This window comes from Rattus rattus, chromosome 8 (assembly GCF_011064425.1).
Source record: "Rattus rattus isolate New Zealand chromosome 8, Rrattus_CSIRO_v1, whole genome shotgun sequence".
Classification (NCBI taxonomy): Eukaryota; Metazoa; Chordata; class Mammalia; order Rodentia; family Muridae; genus Rattus; species Rattus rattus.
In genome coordinates this window covers 50,157,166-50,177,996 of record NC_046161.1, presented here as the reverse complement: position 1 = coordinate 50,177,996, position 20,831 = coordinate 50,157,166, and the positions used below count along the sequence as shown (strand labels likewise).

Below are 20,831 nucleotides of genomic sequence, written 5' to 3'. Positions count from 1 at the left end.
GTTTTGACAAATGTGTGCAGTTGTGTAGGATTGTCTCCAGTTTCTCTTTGTAAATCTCTGAATACTGATTTTAGTATAGATAGACATTTTTATTGTTTCTAGTAAGTATCAAGGAATGAGATTGGTATGTCTAACTTTGTAAGAAACTGCCAAACTGTTTTCCAAACTGCCTGAGCCATCCAAGTCCCCCAAGTGCTCCACAGCTCCACTTCCTCCCAAACATACACTCACCAATCATTCCAGGAAGTTCACCGTGGTGCCTCACTGCGGTTCTCATTGGCTTTGCTATATGACAAGCAGTATCACATAACTATAAGATAGCTATAGATACGAGATACACATATGTACATACATGTATATTACATACATATATAAGTATGCACTGTATATGAACATAGTCTGTGGCGGTGTACCTACTAAATTGCATCTTTTGTTTTCACTGGCTTTGCATTCACCCTCTCTTTTGCAAGTTTTTTAATTTAGGAAAAAATTCTCTTTGGGGTGTGTGTGTGTGTGTGTGTGTGTGTGTGTGTGTGTGCGTGTGTGTGTGTGTCGTGTGTGTGCTGAAGCCAGAGCATTATGTGTGCTAGACAACCATACTACCATGAATTACATACCCAACCCAACATTTTTTGTTTTGATGGAGTCCCAAGTAATCAGTAGGATTTTTTTTTTCATATTTAGGCATTAAATCCCTACACTTTTGTCTGTCCTAAGATTAGCAGTCCTTAGTTTATTCTAAGTCTTGAACTCAGGAGGTTTGGTCCTCCTAACACACTTCACTGTCATTCCTCGTAGACGCATAGGACTGTGTGGCCCTCTAGGAGAAGGTCTGCAGTGCTGAGACATGAGTGGCACAGAACTTTAGGACAGTGTATTTAGTCATCCCAGTGCTGTTGGAGACATAGACAGATGCTAGGAGCTTGCTGACCAACCAGCCTAGCCAAATCGGTGAGCTCAGGACCCCATCTCAAAATATAAGGTAGAGAACAACTGAAAAAGACACTGAGTGTCATCCTGTGGCCTCCACGCGCACATGTGCACACAGTCAACACAAATGCTTACGTAAAAGGGAGGGAGTCCCTTGTTTGTGGAAGCAGAGGGGGCTTCTATAATCCTAGAAGAAATGAATAGCCCAATTGGATACTACAACAAGAACTGATTGTCAAGAAGGGGAGATGCTAAGAGGCATAGGTCTCGTCTTACATAGCTCAGAGGTTCTAACACCTTGTTTACAATTCAGATTTGTTATTCTTCCCTGGCAGTTGGCTTAGGTAAGGCCTAAAGTGGTCCCCATGTAGTTTTATTCACCTGGCAGCATTCATCAGTGTGCACACCTACGTTAGGAAGTGCTGAATTAGGTAAGACTGACCAAGAACATCTAGTTTCAAGCTAATTAGTAAGAAGGTGATACAGTTACATCTGCCAATGCAGTAGAGCAGTGGGCGCAGCTGAGGTTAAACTGCAAGTTTAATAGGTCTGGGTTTGGACCTAAAGTAACCTCATTTCTAGCAAGTTCCAGTAAGGCTGGTATGCTTCTCTCAGAACCACACCTGAAGTAGCAACAAACAAACAAACAAAGCCAAGATGGCTTAGAATGGGATGAGACTGCAGCCTCACTTAATAGCCTATCCCAGCAATCTGGGCAAGAGAGGATGAGTGTCTGAGCTGCTGGCAGTGCCAGGTGATGGCAAGAATAGGGTCCAGTGAGATGTAAGGAGATAAAATTGGAAAAAGCAACTTAGGGGAAGAGGGGTTTATTTTAGTGCACTAGATCTGAAGAGTCTATTAAGCAGCTAACATTAAGAGTGAATGAAAGAAGTCATACCAGGATATGTCAAGCAGAGATTGAATGACACTCAGAGATCAGTATCAAAGGCAAACCCAGGGGGTTGAGAGAATAGCGCAGTGTACTTGAGGCACTGGGTTTCCTCCTAGCACACCCACACCTGACTTCATACCACACACTTGTGCACGCCCAGCTCACACATTTGCACTCCAGCACACTCACACAGGCCTTCCCAGGAGAGGAGGTCACACTATTATTTCCATAGGCACATCAAGCTGGCAATTACATGTACATGGATACTGCCTGAGTAAATTTCCAAGATGCCAATTAACTGTAGAAAAATTATAACGATCCCACCCCAAATCAGTTTTTTTTTTTCTCAATCCTTTGAAGAAAAAAATTTAGAATTTGAAGCTAGTTCTTTTCCACATCATTCATAGTGGTAAATCTTATAGTGCCTTTCGCATTCAGATTTTTTTTTCTCTCCTCTCCCCCCCCCCACAGATTGATCATACTTAGAGGAACTGCTATGACAACATAAGGAGGTGAAAACTCACAGATGCAAATGCAAGTCTTGCTATGCACTGAAGGAAAAGCATTGTCTGGGAAGTTCTATTTTTAAAAATGTCTGCTTGTAACACCTTTACTGAACACGTTTGGAAACCTGGCGAATGTAAGAATTGCTTTAAACCGAAAAGCTTACACCAGCTTCCTCCAGACTCTGAGAAGGCGCCCATCACCCACGGCAGTGTGAAAACTAATGCCAATCACAGTAACAACCACCGAGTCAGGAACACCGGCAATTTCCGGCCCCCTGTGGCTAAAAAGCCCACCATAGCTGTGAAGCCCACTATGATGGTAGCAGATGGGCAAAGTGTATGCGGTGAGCTAAGCATCCAGGAACACTGTGAGAACAAGCCTGTCATCCTGGGGTGGAACCAAAACAAGACTTCTTTGAGCCAGAAACCACTTAACAACAATTCTGAAGGTGATACTGAAGGCTTTGGCAGTGTTCCTCAGCAGTGTGCCAATAATGACCGTGCAAAAACGATACCCAACAACAACAACGGGCTAACCGAAGTGCTAAAGGAGATAGCGGGTCTGGACGCCAGCCCTCCCGTCAGAGGAAACGAAACGAACTCCAGAGAAACATTCTTGGGAAGAATAAATGATTGCTACAAACGATCATTGGAAAGGAAGATCCCACCCAGTTGCATGATCGGGAGCATGAAGGACTCTCAGGGCAAGCACGTCATTCTGAGTGGGAGCACTGAGGTCATCAGTAATGAAGGGGGCAGGTTCTGCTACCCTGAGTTCTCCAGTGGTGAGGAGAGTGAGGAAGACGTGCTTTTCAGTAACATGGAAGAAGAGCATGAGAGCTGGGACGAGAGCGATGAGGAACTGTTAGCCATGGAGATTCGCATGAGAGGGCAACCTCGATTTGCCAACTTCAGGGCAAACACCCTATCTCCCGTTCGATTCTTTGTGAGCAAAAAGTGGAATACTATCCCCTTACGGAATAAGTCTCTGCAGAGAATCTGTGCTGTAGACTATGACGACAGCTATGATGAAATCCTGAATGGTTATGAGGAAAATTCTGGGGTGTCTTATGGTCAAGGAAGCATTCAGAGCACAGTGTCATCTGATTCCACATCACCAGATTCCTCCTTTACTGAAGAGTCACGTTCTGAAACAGCCAGCAGTTTATCCCAGAAGATTTGTAATGGGGGGATATCTCCTGGTAATCCAGGAAATTCTAAAGACATGGCAGAAACTGAGTCTAATTCTGAAAGTCCTCCTCCTAGTAATGAGGAGAAGGACTCATCACTGACTTCCAAAAGCCCAGTGAAAGTTCCAGAGACACACAAAGCCGTCCTCGCTCTCCGCTTACAGGAGAAGGATGGCAAGATTGCAGTACAAACCGAGAAGCCAGAGAACAAAGCTTCTACAGATATTGCTGGCCAGGCAGTCACCATAAGCCTCGTCCCAGTAGAAGAACAGACAAAGCCCTACCGCGTGGTAAATCTGGAACAGCCGCTGTGTAAGCCATATACAGTTGTGGATGTGTCGGCAGCCATGGCCAGCGAGCACCTGGGACGCCCCAAGGTAAAAGGTTCATCTTCTACCCCAAACTCTCCAGTTACATCACCTGCATTGACACCAGGACAAATAAATGCCCATCTCAAAAAATCCAGTGCAATCCGTTACCAGGAAGTGTGGACTTCCAGCACCAGTCCACGACAAAAGATCCCTAAAATAGAATTAAGTACTGGGGGAACTGGGCCAAATGTCCCTCCAAGGAAAAACTGCCATAAATCAGCGCCCACTTCACCCACGGCTACAAACATCTCCTCCAAAACCATTCCTGTTAAGTCACCTAACTTGTCTGAAATAAAATTTAATAGTTACAACAATGCTGGGATGCCACCTTTTCCCATCATCATCCACGACGAGCCATCCTATGCCCGGAGTTCCAAAAATGCCATTAAAGTGCCCATTGTTATTAATCCAAATGCGTATGACAATCTCGCGATCTACAAAAGTTTTCTGGGAACAAGTGGTGAACTCTCTGTGAAGGAAAAAACCACAAGCGTAATAAGCCATACTTACGAAGAAATCGAAACTGAGAGCAAAGTGTCTGACAGCACCCCCAGCAAACTCGCAGACGGCCCCCCGGCTAAAGGGTTTTCCAGCAGTGCAGAACGCAAACGAGGCTCAGTAGCGCAGAAGGTTCAGGAGTTTAACAATTGTCTCAACAGAGGTCAGTCTTCTCCACAAAGAAGCTACAGTTCCACCCACAGCTCCCCAGCAAAAATCCAGAGACCCACTCAAGAGCCTGTGGGCAAAACAGAAAGTGCACAAGGGTCTCAGGTACCGGGCAGCAGTGGCAGCACCAGGGAGAAAGCAAGTGCCGTCCTATGTCAGATTGTGGCATCTATCCAACCCCCCCAGACTCCTCCAGAAGCACCTCAATCTAGCCCTAAGGCTTGCAGTGTGGACGAGCTTTATGCCATTCCTCCAGATGCAGATACTACAAAAAATATTCCTAAAAACACACCAGTCAGACCCAAATCTCTCTTCACATCTCAGTCTAGTGGCGAAGGTGAGGCCCATCAGACCACAGAAAGCCCTACTACCAAAACTCAGAAAGATCCATCCACAAAGCCAGTGACTTCTCCTCCCTCCAAATTAGTGACCAGCGCCCAGAGTGAGCCACCGCCTCCCTTTCCCCCACCACGGTCTACTTCCTCCCCTTACCATGCAAGTAACCTGTTGCAGAGGCATTTTACCAATTGGACAAAGCCAACCAGTCCCACCAGATCGACAGAAGCTGAATCAATTTTGCACTCTGAAGGCAGCAGACGAGCAGCTGATGCAAAACCTAAACGTTGGATATCATTTAAAAGCTTCTTCCGCCGCCGGAAAACTGATGAGGAAGAAGAGAAGGAGAAAGAGCGAGAGAAAGGGAAGTTGGTGGGCCTGGACGGAACAGTCATCCACATGCTGCCGCCCCCTCCAGTCCAGCGCCATCACTGGTTCACAGAGGCAAAAGGAGAGTCCAGTGAGAAGCCTGCTATCGTCTTCATGTACAGGTGTGACCCTGACCAAGGCCACCTCAGTGTGGATCAAAGCAAGGCTGGGGCAGACAATGGAAGGACAGAGGACGTGTTGCTGCGGAACTTAGAAGAGAAGAAAAATAGCCATCCTCCATCTCAGATTCCTGACAAAGCTTGCAGGTATATAAACCAAGCCATTGGGTGTAGAAAAATACTTCAAATACATTTTCAAGGGCTAAGTTTTCTTTTATATCTTTTAAGATTGCACAACAGCCATTTCCGTTTGTAGGGAGCTGCATGGTCATTATCCATCTTGATAACTACATCCTAAGATTAGAATATTATCAAAGTGATCTCATGCACTGAACAAGGCTTATGGCCCTCAGCCCTAGCTAAAGGAGTGCATCCCATTCTGGTAAATGCAGGGCCTTTAACACAGAAAAGCAAATTCATAGCACTGTAATATTGATGTGTAATACATTCTGGATGCTGAGATAGAATGAGGAAGAAGCAAAATGAACGCTCCTTCCCTCATGTACATGAAATGAACTCCAAGAAATTCTTTATGGTTTTTACCAAGTTGTTATTCTCATATGTATTACTTTATCTTGAGTGATTATTTAGGTTTTTTTTATTGGTGTCTCTTTTTAAATGTTGTAGAGAAAGAATGGAGCAGAAAGTAAACCGTTTATGGATTTTTTTTTTTACTATGTAGGAGAAATAAGAAACAAGAAAAGTTGGCTATTGATACTGAGATCAAGGGTTACACTCCACTTCACCCAAGCAGTTGTAAGTTCTCTAGGCGATAGTCTTCTTAAATACTTCAGTTACTATTTTTTGATCACATATTCTCTGCATGGTACATCCAAATGTTTTTCTGAAATCCTACTAAAGCCTTATAAATTGATTGCATTCATGAGATGAGGAACTGAGAATTGGAGAAGAATTGACCAGAATCTTACATTAGTGTTTATTAGAGCTGTGATTCACATCTTGATCTGTCTCACTCTAAAACGGTTTTTCTCCTAAAATGCTATGTCCTTAATCCATGAGGTCCAACCCAGCAGTAGTAGAATACTTGCTTAGCGTGAGTAAGGATCTGGCTTCAATCCCTGAACTGTACACACACACACACACACACACACACACACACACACACACACACACACACACGTTATGTATGTATGTATGTATATATGTATGTATGTGTATAAGTATAAGTATATTTTATTTATACAAGTGTTTGTGTGAAGGAACACTGTTTTCCTTCTCATAACTATAATAAACAAAGTAAGTTAACTGTCAGTTACACAAGTAAATTTATCCAAAGTTTGAAAAAAAAAAAAAAAAAAAGGATTTCTTTTAATCTTTATTCACTTACAGGTACTCCAAATACCTGATTCTTCTGAGTCATCTGCCCTGCTGGCATACAGTAAATTTTCTTCTCCCAGTCTGGCCTTCTCTCTGGCAAAGATAACAACTTCTGATTGAGAGGATAGGTTTTTCTCACCATTTTTCTGTAAAAAATATATAAGTGAAAAATGAACATGTAATTCCTTCAATTTTCCTAGCAAAATGCCAGGAAGTTCTCTGCATGTCTTTGCTAAAATGATCTTACCTCCACATAGTTGTCAAAATGCTAGCACGTCTCAGTTTTCCTTAAACTCACTTACTAACAAAGCAGCTGAAATAAAGGCAGTGCATTCCAGAGAACGGCCTTCTGTCAGTTGAATCTCAGGCTCCCTTTTACATCCTCGGTGATAGACGGGCATGCTCCAGTAGTAACACAGTGCCGGACTTCAGGTTCCTGTTCCATTTAAGAAGGAAGCCACTTACATAGCACATAACTCGCATTACCTGAGTGGGAAGGGCATATAGCTCTTACTGATCAATAAATGATTTCTCCTGTTCAAGTATGGCTGTAGTAGATGTATCCAGACCCTGGAGAACAGCCAAATAATGGTTTAGCGTTTTTGTGACTCTTTCCTGTGGCTATACTATACTGTATGTGGACTTGAGACAGCCCAAGCCCGGGTCATTGCAGACTCCTTTCTATTGAATTTTTAATTTTTTTATAAAACCACCCATGAATCCAAATGACACAGTTAATTTCTTCACCAATACTAAGATTTGACTGTTTCATAATTGTCCAGAGGAATGTTAACACACACTGCCAGGTTCTACTCCAAGAGTTTGTTTCTTTCTTTCTTTCTTTTCTTTTTTCTTTCTTTCACTTTACCTTTTGTTTTGTTTTGTTGTGTTTTGTTTTTGTTTTTGTTTTGAGACAGGGTTTCTCTGTGTAGCCCTGGCTGTCCCTTAACTCACAGATCTACTGGCCTCTTCCCCCTTAGTGCTGTGACTAAAGGTGTGCAGCACCGCCCAGCAATTCCCAGGGTCTCTAACTCACTTGGTCTGAGGTACATCCTGACTCCGCACACCCAGCTGAGGTTGTTGAGCCACACTTTAGAATCATTAGTCTTAGCACTGTTCTAAAGGTTTACAGATAAAGCCAGGATTGGGATACTGAGCAGTTCTTAGAGGAACATTTAAATTTTCTCATTTCAGAATGTCCCAGAGTAGGTAGAAAAAGAAGCATTCGATAGGTTATTTTTAGCCTTGTGGAAAGTTTAAAGCATGAATATGTATATTGAAAACTATACTCCATTTGCTTTTTAAATAATTACCTCATTTACTTGGATTGTCATTGATATTTACTTGAAGCAACTTTGAGAGGGAAAACATTACAATCAAATGTCAACATTTGTGTTTCTGGTTTGATGGCAGTGTGATCATTAAATTACCATCTTGTGCCTGAGAACACACAGCTGAAAGAAATGAAAATACTCTTTTCCTATAAGTAAATGAAGATGCCAACTCTAAACTGTCTGTAAAGCATGAAGAATGAAAAATGCCCTTGTGATGGCTGTACTGCAGGGCCTGGTAGAGCCTTGTGCTTGGTAGTAACGATTTCTAACATTTATTTGACTTTCCAAAGACATAAATTGAACGTGTGCCATTAGCCTTAGACCAAATAGGGGGAAAGCCATTGCTGCAATAATGAACTTGGGTTTGACTTCAGCTTTGCCTCTCTGGTCCTTCAGTATATAGGGCTGTAGTGATACTTATCGCATAGAATTAATTTGAACATTTTATGGGAAGACATAAAATAGGCTGTCCAGGGTCGGGCATATTAAATGTTTAAAAGTGTTAGTAGCCCCTCTGTCCTCAATGTGGTAAGTGCTCCGTGCACAAAATAATAAAGTAGCCCAGAACACCTAGTGATTAAATCAGCTGGAATCGACTTCTCTGAAATGAAATTGGAACCTGATCTTAAAAGACAAATGAGAAGGCTGCGTATGGCAGCGTATATCTGTAATTCCATCAGTAAGGAAGCTGGGGCAGCAGGGTGGTGAGTTCAAGGCCAGCCTGGACACACACACCCCCATGCACTTATCAGCTGGTTAACACTGCAGGCAAAAGGAGGAGGAAAACAAATGGAAGCAGGGTGTGTAGCTAGAAAGGATGATGAATAGTACATGTTAGCAAGTGGAACTCAGAGAAGAGTCGTCACCAGAAGTTAGGGCAATGGGGAAGGGGAGATGTTATCATAAACTGGGCAGTGTGGGGGGATGTCAGTTAGGGGTACAGGCTTTCCATTAGGATGAGTGTTGGTGGTCCATTCTTCTGCACGATGGCAGTATTTAATACAGTTAGTATTTCAAAAGTTCTAAAAGAACATATTTTAAGCCTTATCACAAAAAGGTGTATCAAATGATATATTAATTTTGTCTAATTTGTGTTTTATACATGTATTGTTATTTTTATATATATGGCATTGCATTCCATAAATTATAGTCAAATATAAGAAAAACAGAGTAGTTCAATGGTTCTTCACATGCAATCCATGTAAGAGCAAACAGAAACTGTCTTTAATCTATCCCAAAAGGCCCTGTGTTAAATCTAAGTGAGCAGCCACAGGTCTCCTAGGAGAGGTTGAAACCATTAAGTGGAGCCCCTTTATGGAAAATGGAACAGAGACTAAAGAAAAGGCCATCCAGAGACTGCCCCACCTAGAGATCCATCCCCACACTATTGCTAATGTCAAGAAACACTTGCTGACAGGAGCCTGGTATGACTGTTCCCTAAGAGCTTCCACCAGCACCTGACTAATACAGATGCAGATACTCACAGTCAACCATGGGACTGAGCCCAGGGACCCCAGTGGAAGATATAGGGGAAGGACTGGGGAGCAGAAAGGGATGGCAACCCCATAGGAAGAACAATATCAACTAACTGGACCACACAGAGCTCCCAGGGACTAAACCACCAACCAATGAGTACACATGGAGGGAACCAGGACTACAGATACATATGTAGCAGAGGATGCCCTTATCTGGCATCAGTGGGAGGGGAGGTAGGCTTGATGCCCCAGTGTAGGGGGATGCTAGAGGGATGAGGTGGGAGTGGGTGAATGGGTGGAAGAGCATTCTTATAGGGGCAAAGGGAGGGGGGATGGGATGGGGGTGATAGTAGAGGGGCAACCAGGAAGGGGGATATCATTTGAAATGTAAACAAATAAAATGATTAATAATAGTTAAAAAAAAAAATGGAGCCCCTTTGAAGAGAGTCCCTGAGGTACATGGCTTTGAAAAGAACCTTGGGACTCAGGTCTGTTTTTCTATTTCTCACCCAGGCTCCCTCTTCCTGTCTCTCCCATCTCCCCTCATCCCTTCCTTATCGATTGCTCTCACAAGCAGCTTTCTCTACATACACCCTCAAGGACACTACCTTCACAGGCCAAAAGGCAGTGTTCCCAAGTGGACCGAAACAGTAAACCATGATAAATCTTCCCTCTAAGTTAGTTACCTCAGATTATTTTGTCACAGGGTGAAAGACTAACCAACACAGATGCTGATATTTTCTTTTCCCTCCGTTGACTCTGCACCGACAGTGCAGAAACATCTGGGTAAAAGTAATTGCCATGAAGCCCAAACAAGGCCGTGGCATCGAATTGAACTAGGACTTTAAAAGGGAAAAAAAGATTAAGTAGTAAATTTGTATTAAATCTCAACCCTTGGTTACTTTTCTTCTGGTTTTAATTGTGTGCTGAAATGAAAGTACACATGTACATTTGCACACAAGGATCCTAAGGAGAAAATGGGTTGTGTTGGATAGCTTCAGTTAGGAACTTCAACCCGTCTTTTCACCGACCCTTATGGAAAGGATGACTGGCAAGCCACTTTCGAGGAGACCAACTTGCTTGTTTGTGAGAAAACTCAAGCTTTCAGACACCTCTCTACAGTACTGACCCTGATAGCTTCCTAATCCTTAAACCATTTGCTAGATGAGATTGGCAGTGCCACTAACAAGAGGTCGATCATTGGCTTGTTTATTAATATCCTATGGTGGAATGCATCCACATTTGAAGGATGTTTCAAATGACTGCCCTTGTAACATTATAAAATTATGCAGGTGGATTTTGATATAACTGAGAACAGAAAGTTCTTTGGTAGACCCCGCTCTGCAACTAACATTTATGCAATGCCATCTGGCACTCTAACACAGTGCCAGCAAATGGCTGAAGTTCTCTCAAAGGTTATTAGTGTATACCCACTTCCCACCTGTAACCTACATGAGACTGATTCCCTGTGTATTCTTTAACTAAGCAGCATGTCTCCATAGATTAAATACAGAAGCAAATAGGGAGATCTGCCTGTCATCTCTTACGCTGGCTACCAGAACAGCTTTTCATTAAAAGACAGACCTTTCTGTCAGTGGTGCTAGTGGCAGTAGCAGGGTCTTGACTCGGCGTTTTATCCTCACACATCTTTCCCCAACCTGGTGAGACCAAGAGGAGATGCCGAGCCTAGACCAGTTGGGAATCTCTGCTCTGCCCCTTTTAGAAGGCTCTTGTTCCCCTCCCCTTCTTCCTCAACCTCCATCTCCTGTCTGTTTCTCATTCCCTGCTCTTTGTACCTCTGTGCTGAGAACTTGGTCTTGGAGGTCCTCAGCCGATAAGGTTCCCTACAGCCACAAAGCTACATTTTCCGTTTTCTGTGTATAGGATAGTTTATGTTCCCAGCTCTCAGGAAGGCTGAGTCAGGAGGATAATAGAATCATGAGTCCTAAGTTAACGTGGGCTATATAGTGAGACTTTTTAAAAAAAAAAAATAATCGATGTAGGGATTAGATAGATGGCTCAATGGTTCAGAAAACTGACGGTCCTTTCAGAGGACTCAGGTTCTGTTCCCAACACCTAACATAGCAGCTTACAAACATCTGTAACTCCAGCCCCAGAGGATTAGACCCCTTCCTCTGGCCCCCAAGAACACCAGACATGCAGGCAAAACATCCATACACATTAAAAATTTAACAAGTCAATGTACATATCATGTCTCCTTCTCTCCTCATCTTTTCCTGTATCCCATGATAGAAGCAAATTCCAAGAGTCGCCTCATTTTCATTTCGGTGTGTCACTCAAAATCTTAACCATATACTGAAAAAGGTTCTTTAAGTCTTACTGGCTTAACATCATTGGCATCAAATTTTACATATACATTCTGATGACTCTTAAATGTATATCTTCGCCTGTCACATTTTCCCCATGACTTACATGCACTTGGAAGGTGCATTTCCAATGAAACATGTCCAGACAGAGTTCGATTATTTCCTCTACATAGTCCTGTCTCAAGTCCCCCCTTCTTGTAAATGGCCCACCATCCATCCATATGTTCATGCCAGAAAACGGAATTGTCTGTGGTTCTTCTCTTGGTCCTAACTCTAAGGATTTAAAATATTAAATCCTGTGACTAAATTTCCAAAATACACATCACGTCTATGCCGTCATTCACGTCCGCCTGGTCTGTGTTACACCGTCTTTCACCTCATTTACTGAAGTATTTTGCTAATTCTTCCTACCCAGTCTCTTACTCTCTTTCTCTTTAGAGTAGCCCAGTATTCCTAAAGGCTAACTCCCATTCTTTATCCACAGAATGAGGTCTCTGCCGAAGACCTCTGCCTGCCTGCCCACTTGGTCCATCTCCAGTTTCTCCCCTCCTCCATAGTATCCTCAAGAGTTTTAGCTTTCTGTTTCTCGGGCATGATGAGCACGATCCTTTGTTGGACCCCTTTATCGGGGGTAACCTACCCTGTAGGTTGTTGTATAGCATGTCTGAGTCTATATAAAGGGCTCTGGAGGGAAAAAGAAGTTTTACTCTCTTAGGACAGCTGACAAAGTCTGGAGACATTTTTTGGTTATCACAGCCAAGAAGGCAGAAAATACTGGGCTGCTCCTAGTATGTGGATGGCTCTCCACAACAGAATTATCCTGCTCAAAAATGTTAGTCATCCCGCCTCTGAGAAACGGTTTAGAAAGGGCACGTGATAAATGCTATATATGCTTTGGCTACTGTTACTGCAGTTGTTGCTGTTTTGAGAATAAAGCTGCCTTGGGCGCCATTGTTAGATGTGTATTTAAGTGCTGTGCCTCGCACTCAGCAACTGTGGATTACTATGAGAAGGACAATTATCTATGAATATTCTCTGCAAGAGCAGCTCCTATTTCAAGAAATACTTTTGCAATGTAAATAATTACTCTTGTGGCTTGTTTAAGGTTTTTCAAAATAGAGCACATCTGTATTCATTATTACTTCATATTTCTTTTTTTAATTTATCTATTATTTTTATTAGTTTTTTAAATTAACATACAGAGTAATGGATCTCATTATGACATTTTCATACAGTTTGCTCTTGGTCTTCATCTCCAACTCTCCTCCTGTACCCCCATGCTCTCCAGTTGGACCCCTCTCCCCCACAGTGGTGCCTCTTCATTTCTATTACCCTCTTTCTCCTCTTCCCTTTTGACATCTTTGCCCCACCCCAGGGCCTTCCTTTTTGTTTCACAAACTACACCTCACCTCCTTCTATTTCAATTAAAGCAATTTTCCTTTTAAAACACTCTTATAACCAGGCATTTACTGTGTCTGTACAATGTGCGTCTCCCCTTTCCTTATGTTCCCAGAATGGTAGAAAGAATGTGGGTATCAGAGTTGGACAGCATCACTTCCCACACTATCACCTCTGTACTCAGGTGGTCTCAGGCGGGTCATTTGCTTCTTTGAGCCTCAGTTTTCTCCTCTGTGAAATGGGATGACTTGCTCCTATGTCTCAACACTTTGGTGCATTACCTGCCACAGCATATGTGACCCTGAGTAGACTGTCCTGAGAGCTCTTTGTCTCAGTCAGTACTCATTCCCATTGCATTTGGTTTGTGTACAAACCCTTCCCTGCTCTGACTCATGGAGCAAAGGAAGATAAGAGTAAGAGGAGAGCCGACTCCAGTGATACCCAGCCTATGGGATGGAGCAAGCCCCATACCCCCTAGGCTAGGGTCCATGGTGAGAGGCGGGCATTTTCCTCTAAAAGCTTGTCTTTTCAAGACATGCATCTCTCTCATCATATTCTTCAAAAGCAAACCAAGGCTGGGTAATTTTGATAACCATTGAGAATGCCAACCTTATTTCGGTGATCTTTTCCAAAATGAATTACTCTGCCATTCTGACTTTGTATTTCACAGAATTTTAAAACTAACTTTTTAAAACTATAACTTAGTTTTATGCAGGTGACAGTGATCTACTGATGATGGCCTGTGTCCTTCCTTGCTTTGCCAGCATGCAATCCAGTGCCTTGAAAATACTTCAAATGGCTATCACATCTGGTTTTGTTTTTTACATGGACCCCATAAAGTGTCAAGAAATGAGAGCCTATTTCAAGACTCTGCACCTGCCTGCACTATCCTGTGTGCACTTGGCTCACACAGGAACTCCTGTGTCTGACCGCATTCTGTTAGACAGTAGCAGGACCTCATCCAATCTCAGTTAAAGGTTAATCTCCGTTCAGGATAAGAATTTTGACGTTTTCAAAGGCTATGGAAGCTTAGTGGGAAATTGGACATACCAGATAGTGATCAATAGATACGTTTTCCCACCTGAGAATGCCAGTGATTGGAAAATGTGGCAAAATCAGGTTGATGACTTAGAGACCAAGGTAGTATTAAGAAATGTCACCATGGTGGGGGTCCTAGAAGTAGAAATACAAAAATAAATGGAGTTTGAATTTGGTTGGGTTTTCCCCATCTCTTCCCTACCAACAGGTTTTAAAGGTGTGGGGCACGATGGCTCTCCTTGAAGGTTGATAGCTGACCCCACTTCTGCAAAGGCCATTGTCCCTCGAAACCCTAGAAGTAAACAGCACAGGAGACCAAAAACAAAACCACGAAGCAGCCCTCTGATGTTCAGATTTTAGGAGTAAGAGTCTTTAAAAATTGCACTAATTTATTGGTGGTTTTGAGCCCGTAGAGATGTCTGCAATAGCTGAAGAGAGCTGACAGGAAAAATGTAGAATGCTGTTTGCCCCAAGAGATAGACCATCTCCATAGAATTGTGGTTTCATTAACTGCCCCTTCTGAAGCTGAACAAAGATGGTTGAGTTTGAAACTTAAAGTTGAACTAAAATTGTGGAAATATTTAGATACAGAAAGGCCTTTAATCTGTTCTGATGGGAAATTTGATTTGCCTGTTAAAAGGTACATTCAGACATTTAACAGAATTCTTATAAAAATCTGTCTTGAACAAATTTTCCAGGAAAAAAAGATTATTTCATTTGATGCTACAATGATTAATCCTACCACCTGGGTAAAGCAGGGGAGCGTCCACGTGCGAGACTGTCTCCGTAACTTTGAATTATGTATGAATATTGCAGACTGATGAGATTTAACCTTCAAGGGGTTTATTAGATAACAGACAGATCTGCAGCAGCATGTCTGTTGCTTTTGAGCACCTTCATCCATTCTACAAATTCAGAAGAAGAATCTCTGCAGCAACTACGACGACTATGACAGTCTTTAAGTGTTAGGTCAAACATACAAAATTGCAATTAAAAAACACTCTTTAATGAAAAGTTGCTAAAGAGTTTAGAAGCATTCACCCCTCAGGATCTGCTAGGGTTTGGTTTCAAGGTTTCCTTGGATACAAAAACAAAATCTTTGGTTGTCTGAGTCTCTCTGTAAAATGACTCTACATATAACCTCTTGTAGACATTTTGTTTTATTTCGTTATGTTTCTTAAGACAGAATCTGGTCACCTGGCATAGGTGGTCCTTACATTCACTGTGTAACGTAATCTGGCCTTGAGCTCTCAGTTCAAGTCCTCCTGTGTCAGCTTTCTGAGGGCTGGTCTTACAGAAGTGTCTCACCACGCCTGTCTCTTTGTAGACGTTAACTTCATTCTTGACCACTTACCATAGCCTAGTTCAAAGTAAATGCTCTGTGGCTAGTATTTTTCTGTTTTGTTTAGGGAATAATGGGAAGAAATAAAGTGTGTATGTTCAGTACTGGTCCACTTTTTCCTGGATGCTTTCTATCTGAGCAAATAGGACCCAAGGATCTCAAGAGCCGGCTGTGCAGTCGGATGCACATCACCTTCCATTATGAAAAATAGAGTGATTACTGATGGACGACAGAGAGGCTAAGCCAGTTTGACAGAACCTGAAGATTAAGGACTTAGATATCATTAGCATAGTTATTACAAACTTCCCACCTTCTGTTACAGGACTAGAGACTCTGAAAGGAATTTAAATAGCAGAACTATAAAAAGCTCACAGGCCACTCATTACTTAAACATAGTCTTGTTTTAAAAAAATGAATATGAAATTTACTTACCTTGAAAAAACACCTACTTGGTCATTATTTTACAATTTCAACACGTGTTAGCCTGTAATAAGACTTTCCAATTATATTCTTCATGATTTTCATTTCGAGGACTTTCCCCACTCATCTCTAGAACGAGATGGCGAGTTTTTATCAACTCCTCATAGCAGTTTTATCTCCCTCCTCATAGTGTCATTAGTTCAGAAGATCAGAGTGCTAAGAAGACAACCACCAGCATCTAATTTCCACACAAGTGTTCCATCACGTTAAACATCTCCCAGTGAAACGGTGCTGAGACGTTCTGTCAGGAGATAAAGCCTGTGTAAAGGATCACTTTAGAATTTTGGAAGATTTCCTGATCATTTTGATCATTTGTTTTCTTAAGAAATGATCCAAACTCCTTTATGCAGTTAATGTGCCCACTCCAGCACAGAGGCAGGCTCTCCTGTCCCCTGGCTGCGCCGTCTCTCTCTAATGTTTACACTCAGGAATGGATGCTCTTGGTTCTGCCACCTTGATTCTTCAGTTTTTAGTCTCTGAAGCACTACCTACATTTCAACTCTTAGAACTCTCTTTTTTCCTCTTGTATTACTTTAATAATACAAAGAGCTGTTCTTCTGTCCATGTCAAGCATTAAGAGGTGACATGTCATTGATGCATTTCTAAAGTTCTTACTCCTTTTAAAACTCTCACCGTAAATGCAGGTTAAACATTTCAGTATGCATTTGCAAATTCATAAAACTGTTGCATAGATTTCTATAGTTGACAAATATTGGTAACCTTGTATACCAGTGCATTCTAACCTGTTATATAGTCTATGCTGCCCTGGTCCTCAAAGAGTTAATAAATCTATCTTTCATGCTTAGCTCCCCAAAGGTAATTTGGCACATTTCCAAGACCAAGCCCCTATAGTAAAGGTCAAAGTGCAGTGGGTGTTAGTGAGGTGCAGGATTCAAGTGTCTTGGCATAGCTTGTACAGCCTGGAACTCTTCAGAGCTCCTCGGCCTCTGCTCGGTCGGTTTCGGAACATGGCTAACAGGTTTGAGGAGACCCTGTGAAAATGTCCTTCAATGGGGAATTGTGTGAGCGAGTACAGCGGGTGAGTCTTTGATATTTCTTGCCTTTTAGCATCCATGCTTTGTCCACACCCTTAGAGCAAAGTTCTGTATTATGTGTGTGGAACAGACCCAGGGATTCCAGAGCTTAGCAACAGCTGCTCTCGCAGTGGTGTTCTCAGTAGCTGATCCCCAGCACCAGGGTAGAAAAGCAGCCATGACAAGTACACAACTGTAACCCAGCACTGGAGCACATCTGGCCTGCACAGTGAGCTCCAAGTTCAGCGAGAGACCCTGTCTCAAAAAAAAAAGACAGCTGACATCAGCCTCTGTCCCCCAAAGACACCCGCACATGCTAGTGCATACATGCAGCTAACTTTAAAAAAGAAAAAGGACCAAGAGCAAGTTCAGAGATTAGGGGTCCCTAACAGCCTGTCTGGCATTGAATCCAGGACCTAGCATATACTAGACAGGCACTTTCTCCCATGCTATTCTCAGCACATTTTAAACTTCTTTTATTCTGAGACAGCCTCTCTCCATTGCCCAAGTTAGCCTTGTAGTCACAATGGAGCCCAGGCAGGCCTTGAATTGGAATCCTTTTGTTTTAGCCTCCAGAATAGCTAAGATTACAGGCCTGTACCACCAAACCAGAGGTGGCCAGCAAGTCCCAGTGCTTTCCTCTGCCTCCCCAGTGTTGGGACATTCCACCTGAGTGCAAATGTTTCTGAGTTCTGGGGGTCTAAATGCATGTCCTTTTCTGGCACAGTAAGTCCTTTAACAACTGAGTGTTCTCTCCAGCCCACAAGTTTCTATAAGAGATTTCACTTCCTTGTCATTAAAACATACATCAAGTGAAGAGTTAAGGGGGTAATCTGAAGGAGTACCTTCTTGCCAGTCTTTTATTTTAAAACTTATGTATGTATTTGGACAGAAATGTAAGTGTAGGAATCTGCTGGCTACACAACTCAAGTAATACTGTTTCCAAGCCAAGAGAGCCTGAGGTTACTGCTTATACCAGCAGTGGAGAGGGAACTGGGACTTCCATTACGGGCTCTGGCTCTTGGGGATAGGAGGAATAGGAAGGAATTTTTCCTCCAGCAGTCCGCAGGGCAGTCTGTGAACGTGCTGCCTCTTGTCACGGGGCTACCGTAGTCATCAAAGCCTTCCACACAAAGCTAGTTTCTCATGAGAGGGACCATCGTAAGGACAAGATAGCAAAGAGCTTGGTTCCCTTGCCTCAGTAAAGCCAAAGTAAAGTTACACTTCCAAGCCACTCCAAGGCACACTTTACATCAAGATTGAATGTTACCGAGTAGTTATGCACATACCGAAGGAGAAAGAAAATTCTCTTTGCTGGGTGAAAGTTAATATAAACTAGTTCTAATTTCAAGGCAGCTCATTTTATGTAACTAGAAAATGTCTTTTCTTCTTTGAGAGGAAAATAATGTTAACGGTTGCTTCAACATCAGATGTCGTAGTTTCCTAGAAGAACAGTCAGTCTAGCCAATCAGTGAGTTCTAGGTTCAGTGAAAGACCCTGCCTCAAAAAAGTAAGAGAAGTCCTTGAGGACTGTTGGTATCATCCTCTGTCCTGAAGACAGACATCCACACATGCAGCCCCCTGCTCCCCAAAAAGTTTCTTATCGTTTCTCCTTGCCCGTAAAGAAAGCAGAAAGAATATGGTGAGATTTGGTGGTCTCAGAACACTTCTCAGACCCTGGAACCTTTAAAGACACCTGGTTTCGAAATATAGTTCATTTGGCCAACAACTTGAGATTTGCTGGCTTGGCCGTTTTATTCTGCAGCAGTTAGACCATTGCTCACCTTGGACCTCACGACCTAGAATTGACATCGTCGTTTACATGGGAGTGGGGAGACTGGGAAGAGTAGCTAAAGTAAATGAGCTGGCTTGGTCTTTAACTGCTTCAGGACCAGCAGGACGCTCCAGACTTGTTCTCTTCAAGAAGATTAGCTGAAGAGTTAAGCCTCTTTCCCATTTCCCTTTCCTCCTATACCATGTAAATGAAAACTGATCCTTCTATCTGCCTCCAGTAACTTACCAGACCATTAACTTACCTTATAATCACATAGTATAATCACAGTCTTACTCCTAGTTCTTTCTAAATATCTCAGTAAATATTTTGACATGTAGCAAATACTATGTGCTACGTAAAGTAAATAAAGTGTGGTACTTACTATAGTAGTAGAGTACCTTAAGGAATATGGTAAATATAGTAAATACACCAAGTGTTTTACTAAATTAATGAGTCTTTTCCTCTTTAATCAGTTAAGCATTCACTAGCTTTTATTGTTTCCTCTTCTCCCTTAAAGAAACGTGTACATTTAATGATCACATATGAAGGTCTCAGATCCTTTCTAGTTAGCTCTGACTATCCTGGAATGGACTATATAAACCTGGGACTCACATAGATACACACCTGCATCTGCCTCCCAAGTGCTGGGATTAAACACATGTGCCACCACACCCTGCTCTATAAATCTAGACGTTCACAGAACTTTTGAATACAAATTGGATGGATTTGTCTCATTTGTTTCAGTCGCGTGACCCATGAAGTGGCAGAGGAACTTTCTCCTCGGGATCCAAGAACTCCTGCTGTGAAGCAAGATGGCACTTCAGTCACACCGACATTGCCTCCACCTGACCTGGAAAGGGAAGAAGAAAAAGATGCCACTTCAGATCCTACAGACGTGAGTCCGTGCAGCGCAACATACAGCAACTTAGGTAAGTACAGCGGTCACGTAGACAGTACCTACGCCTTGTCTTTTTAGTACTGACTGAATGTTATGTTTTCCTGGAGGATCGAAAGTTACACCATTGAAGTTATAAACCTGCATTTGCTTCAGAACATAAAATTCCGGTTTTTACTAGGCTGATTTTAAATGCCTGCTACCATGAGCCCTGTGCCATGTGCTAAAGGTGTTGATGTAGACCTTGCCTTGCAGGATTTAACCTGAAGAGGGGAACTTGAATTCAGTAAAATGTGATAAATACAATTGTGGAAACACATGTGGATTATTTTTCATGTATACAAAGAAGGATGTCAAAAGAAGCCTTCTCGGAAATCATTCCTGAGTTGATTTAGCTCACTGTCAGAAGAAAGAATGTTCCAGACAGAGGCATCAAGTGAACAAGACCATGGAGATACAGAATAGCTTGGTGCCGAAGCCATTGAGGTTGCTGCAATGTGAAGCATTAGATAAGATGTATTTTAAAATCTTAGACCTTTTGTTATTTGTCATAGTGACCCATAACAGGGCTTCGAGAAGATAAAGTGCCATGAGGTAAAATATATAGGCTGTGGTGTTTAGTAGCAAGTACTATTACTGTAGGACTGCATGAGAGGATGAGGGGCAGGGGGCCTCAGGCAAGGTAGGCACAACTGTGGACAAACTGAAGGCATATTTCAGGGTTGAATTTGCAAAGGGTGGGATTCCTGGCTTGTGTCGTCAGACTCGAGTATGAGTCCTGTCATTGGAGGTGTGCAGGCAGGGGCTGACAGGCTGTGTCACAGACCCTCGAGAATGAGAGCATGCAGGAAGGCTTACAGGAGTGCTTCAGAGCTGCCTGTCTGCAGAACTTCCTCAGGGCTCTGCTTTCCTCACTGACTTTGTGGAATTCCCAGTGCTTCCGAGTTATCTCCCTCCCTTGAGTACCACACAGTTCCTTTCCTTCTGGAAAGAAAACCTGGAACAGCATAAGGAGGT

General features: G+C 42.6%; 1 protein-coding gene across 5 annotated transcripts in view; it reads left to right on the top strand.

Moving 5' to 3' along the window:
• The window catches only part of Peak1 (pseudopodium enriched atypical kinase 1), a 203,285-nt gene that overhangs the window by 149,384 nt on the left and 33,070 nt on the right, over positions 1-20,831 (top strand). For all 5 annotated transcript variants that reach the window (XM_032909605.1, XM_032909604.1, XM_032909600.1 and 2 more), the window contains 2 exons: positions 2,294-5,526; positions 19,664-19,848. In XM_032909605.1, the coding sequence (XP_032765496.1) occupies positions 2,414-5,526; positions 19,664-19,848 (3,298 nt within the window). In that variant the 5' untranslated portion in view covers positions 2,294-2,413. The remainder of the gene's footprint in view (positions 1-2,293; positions 5,527-19,663; positions 19,849-20,831) is intronic.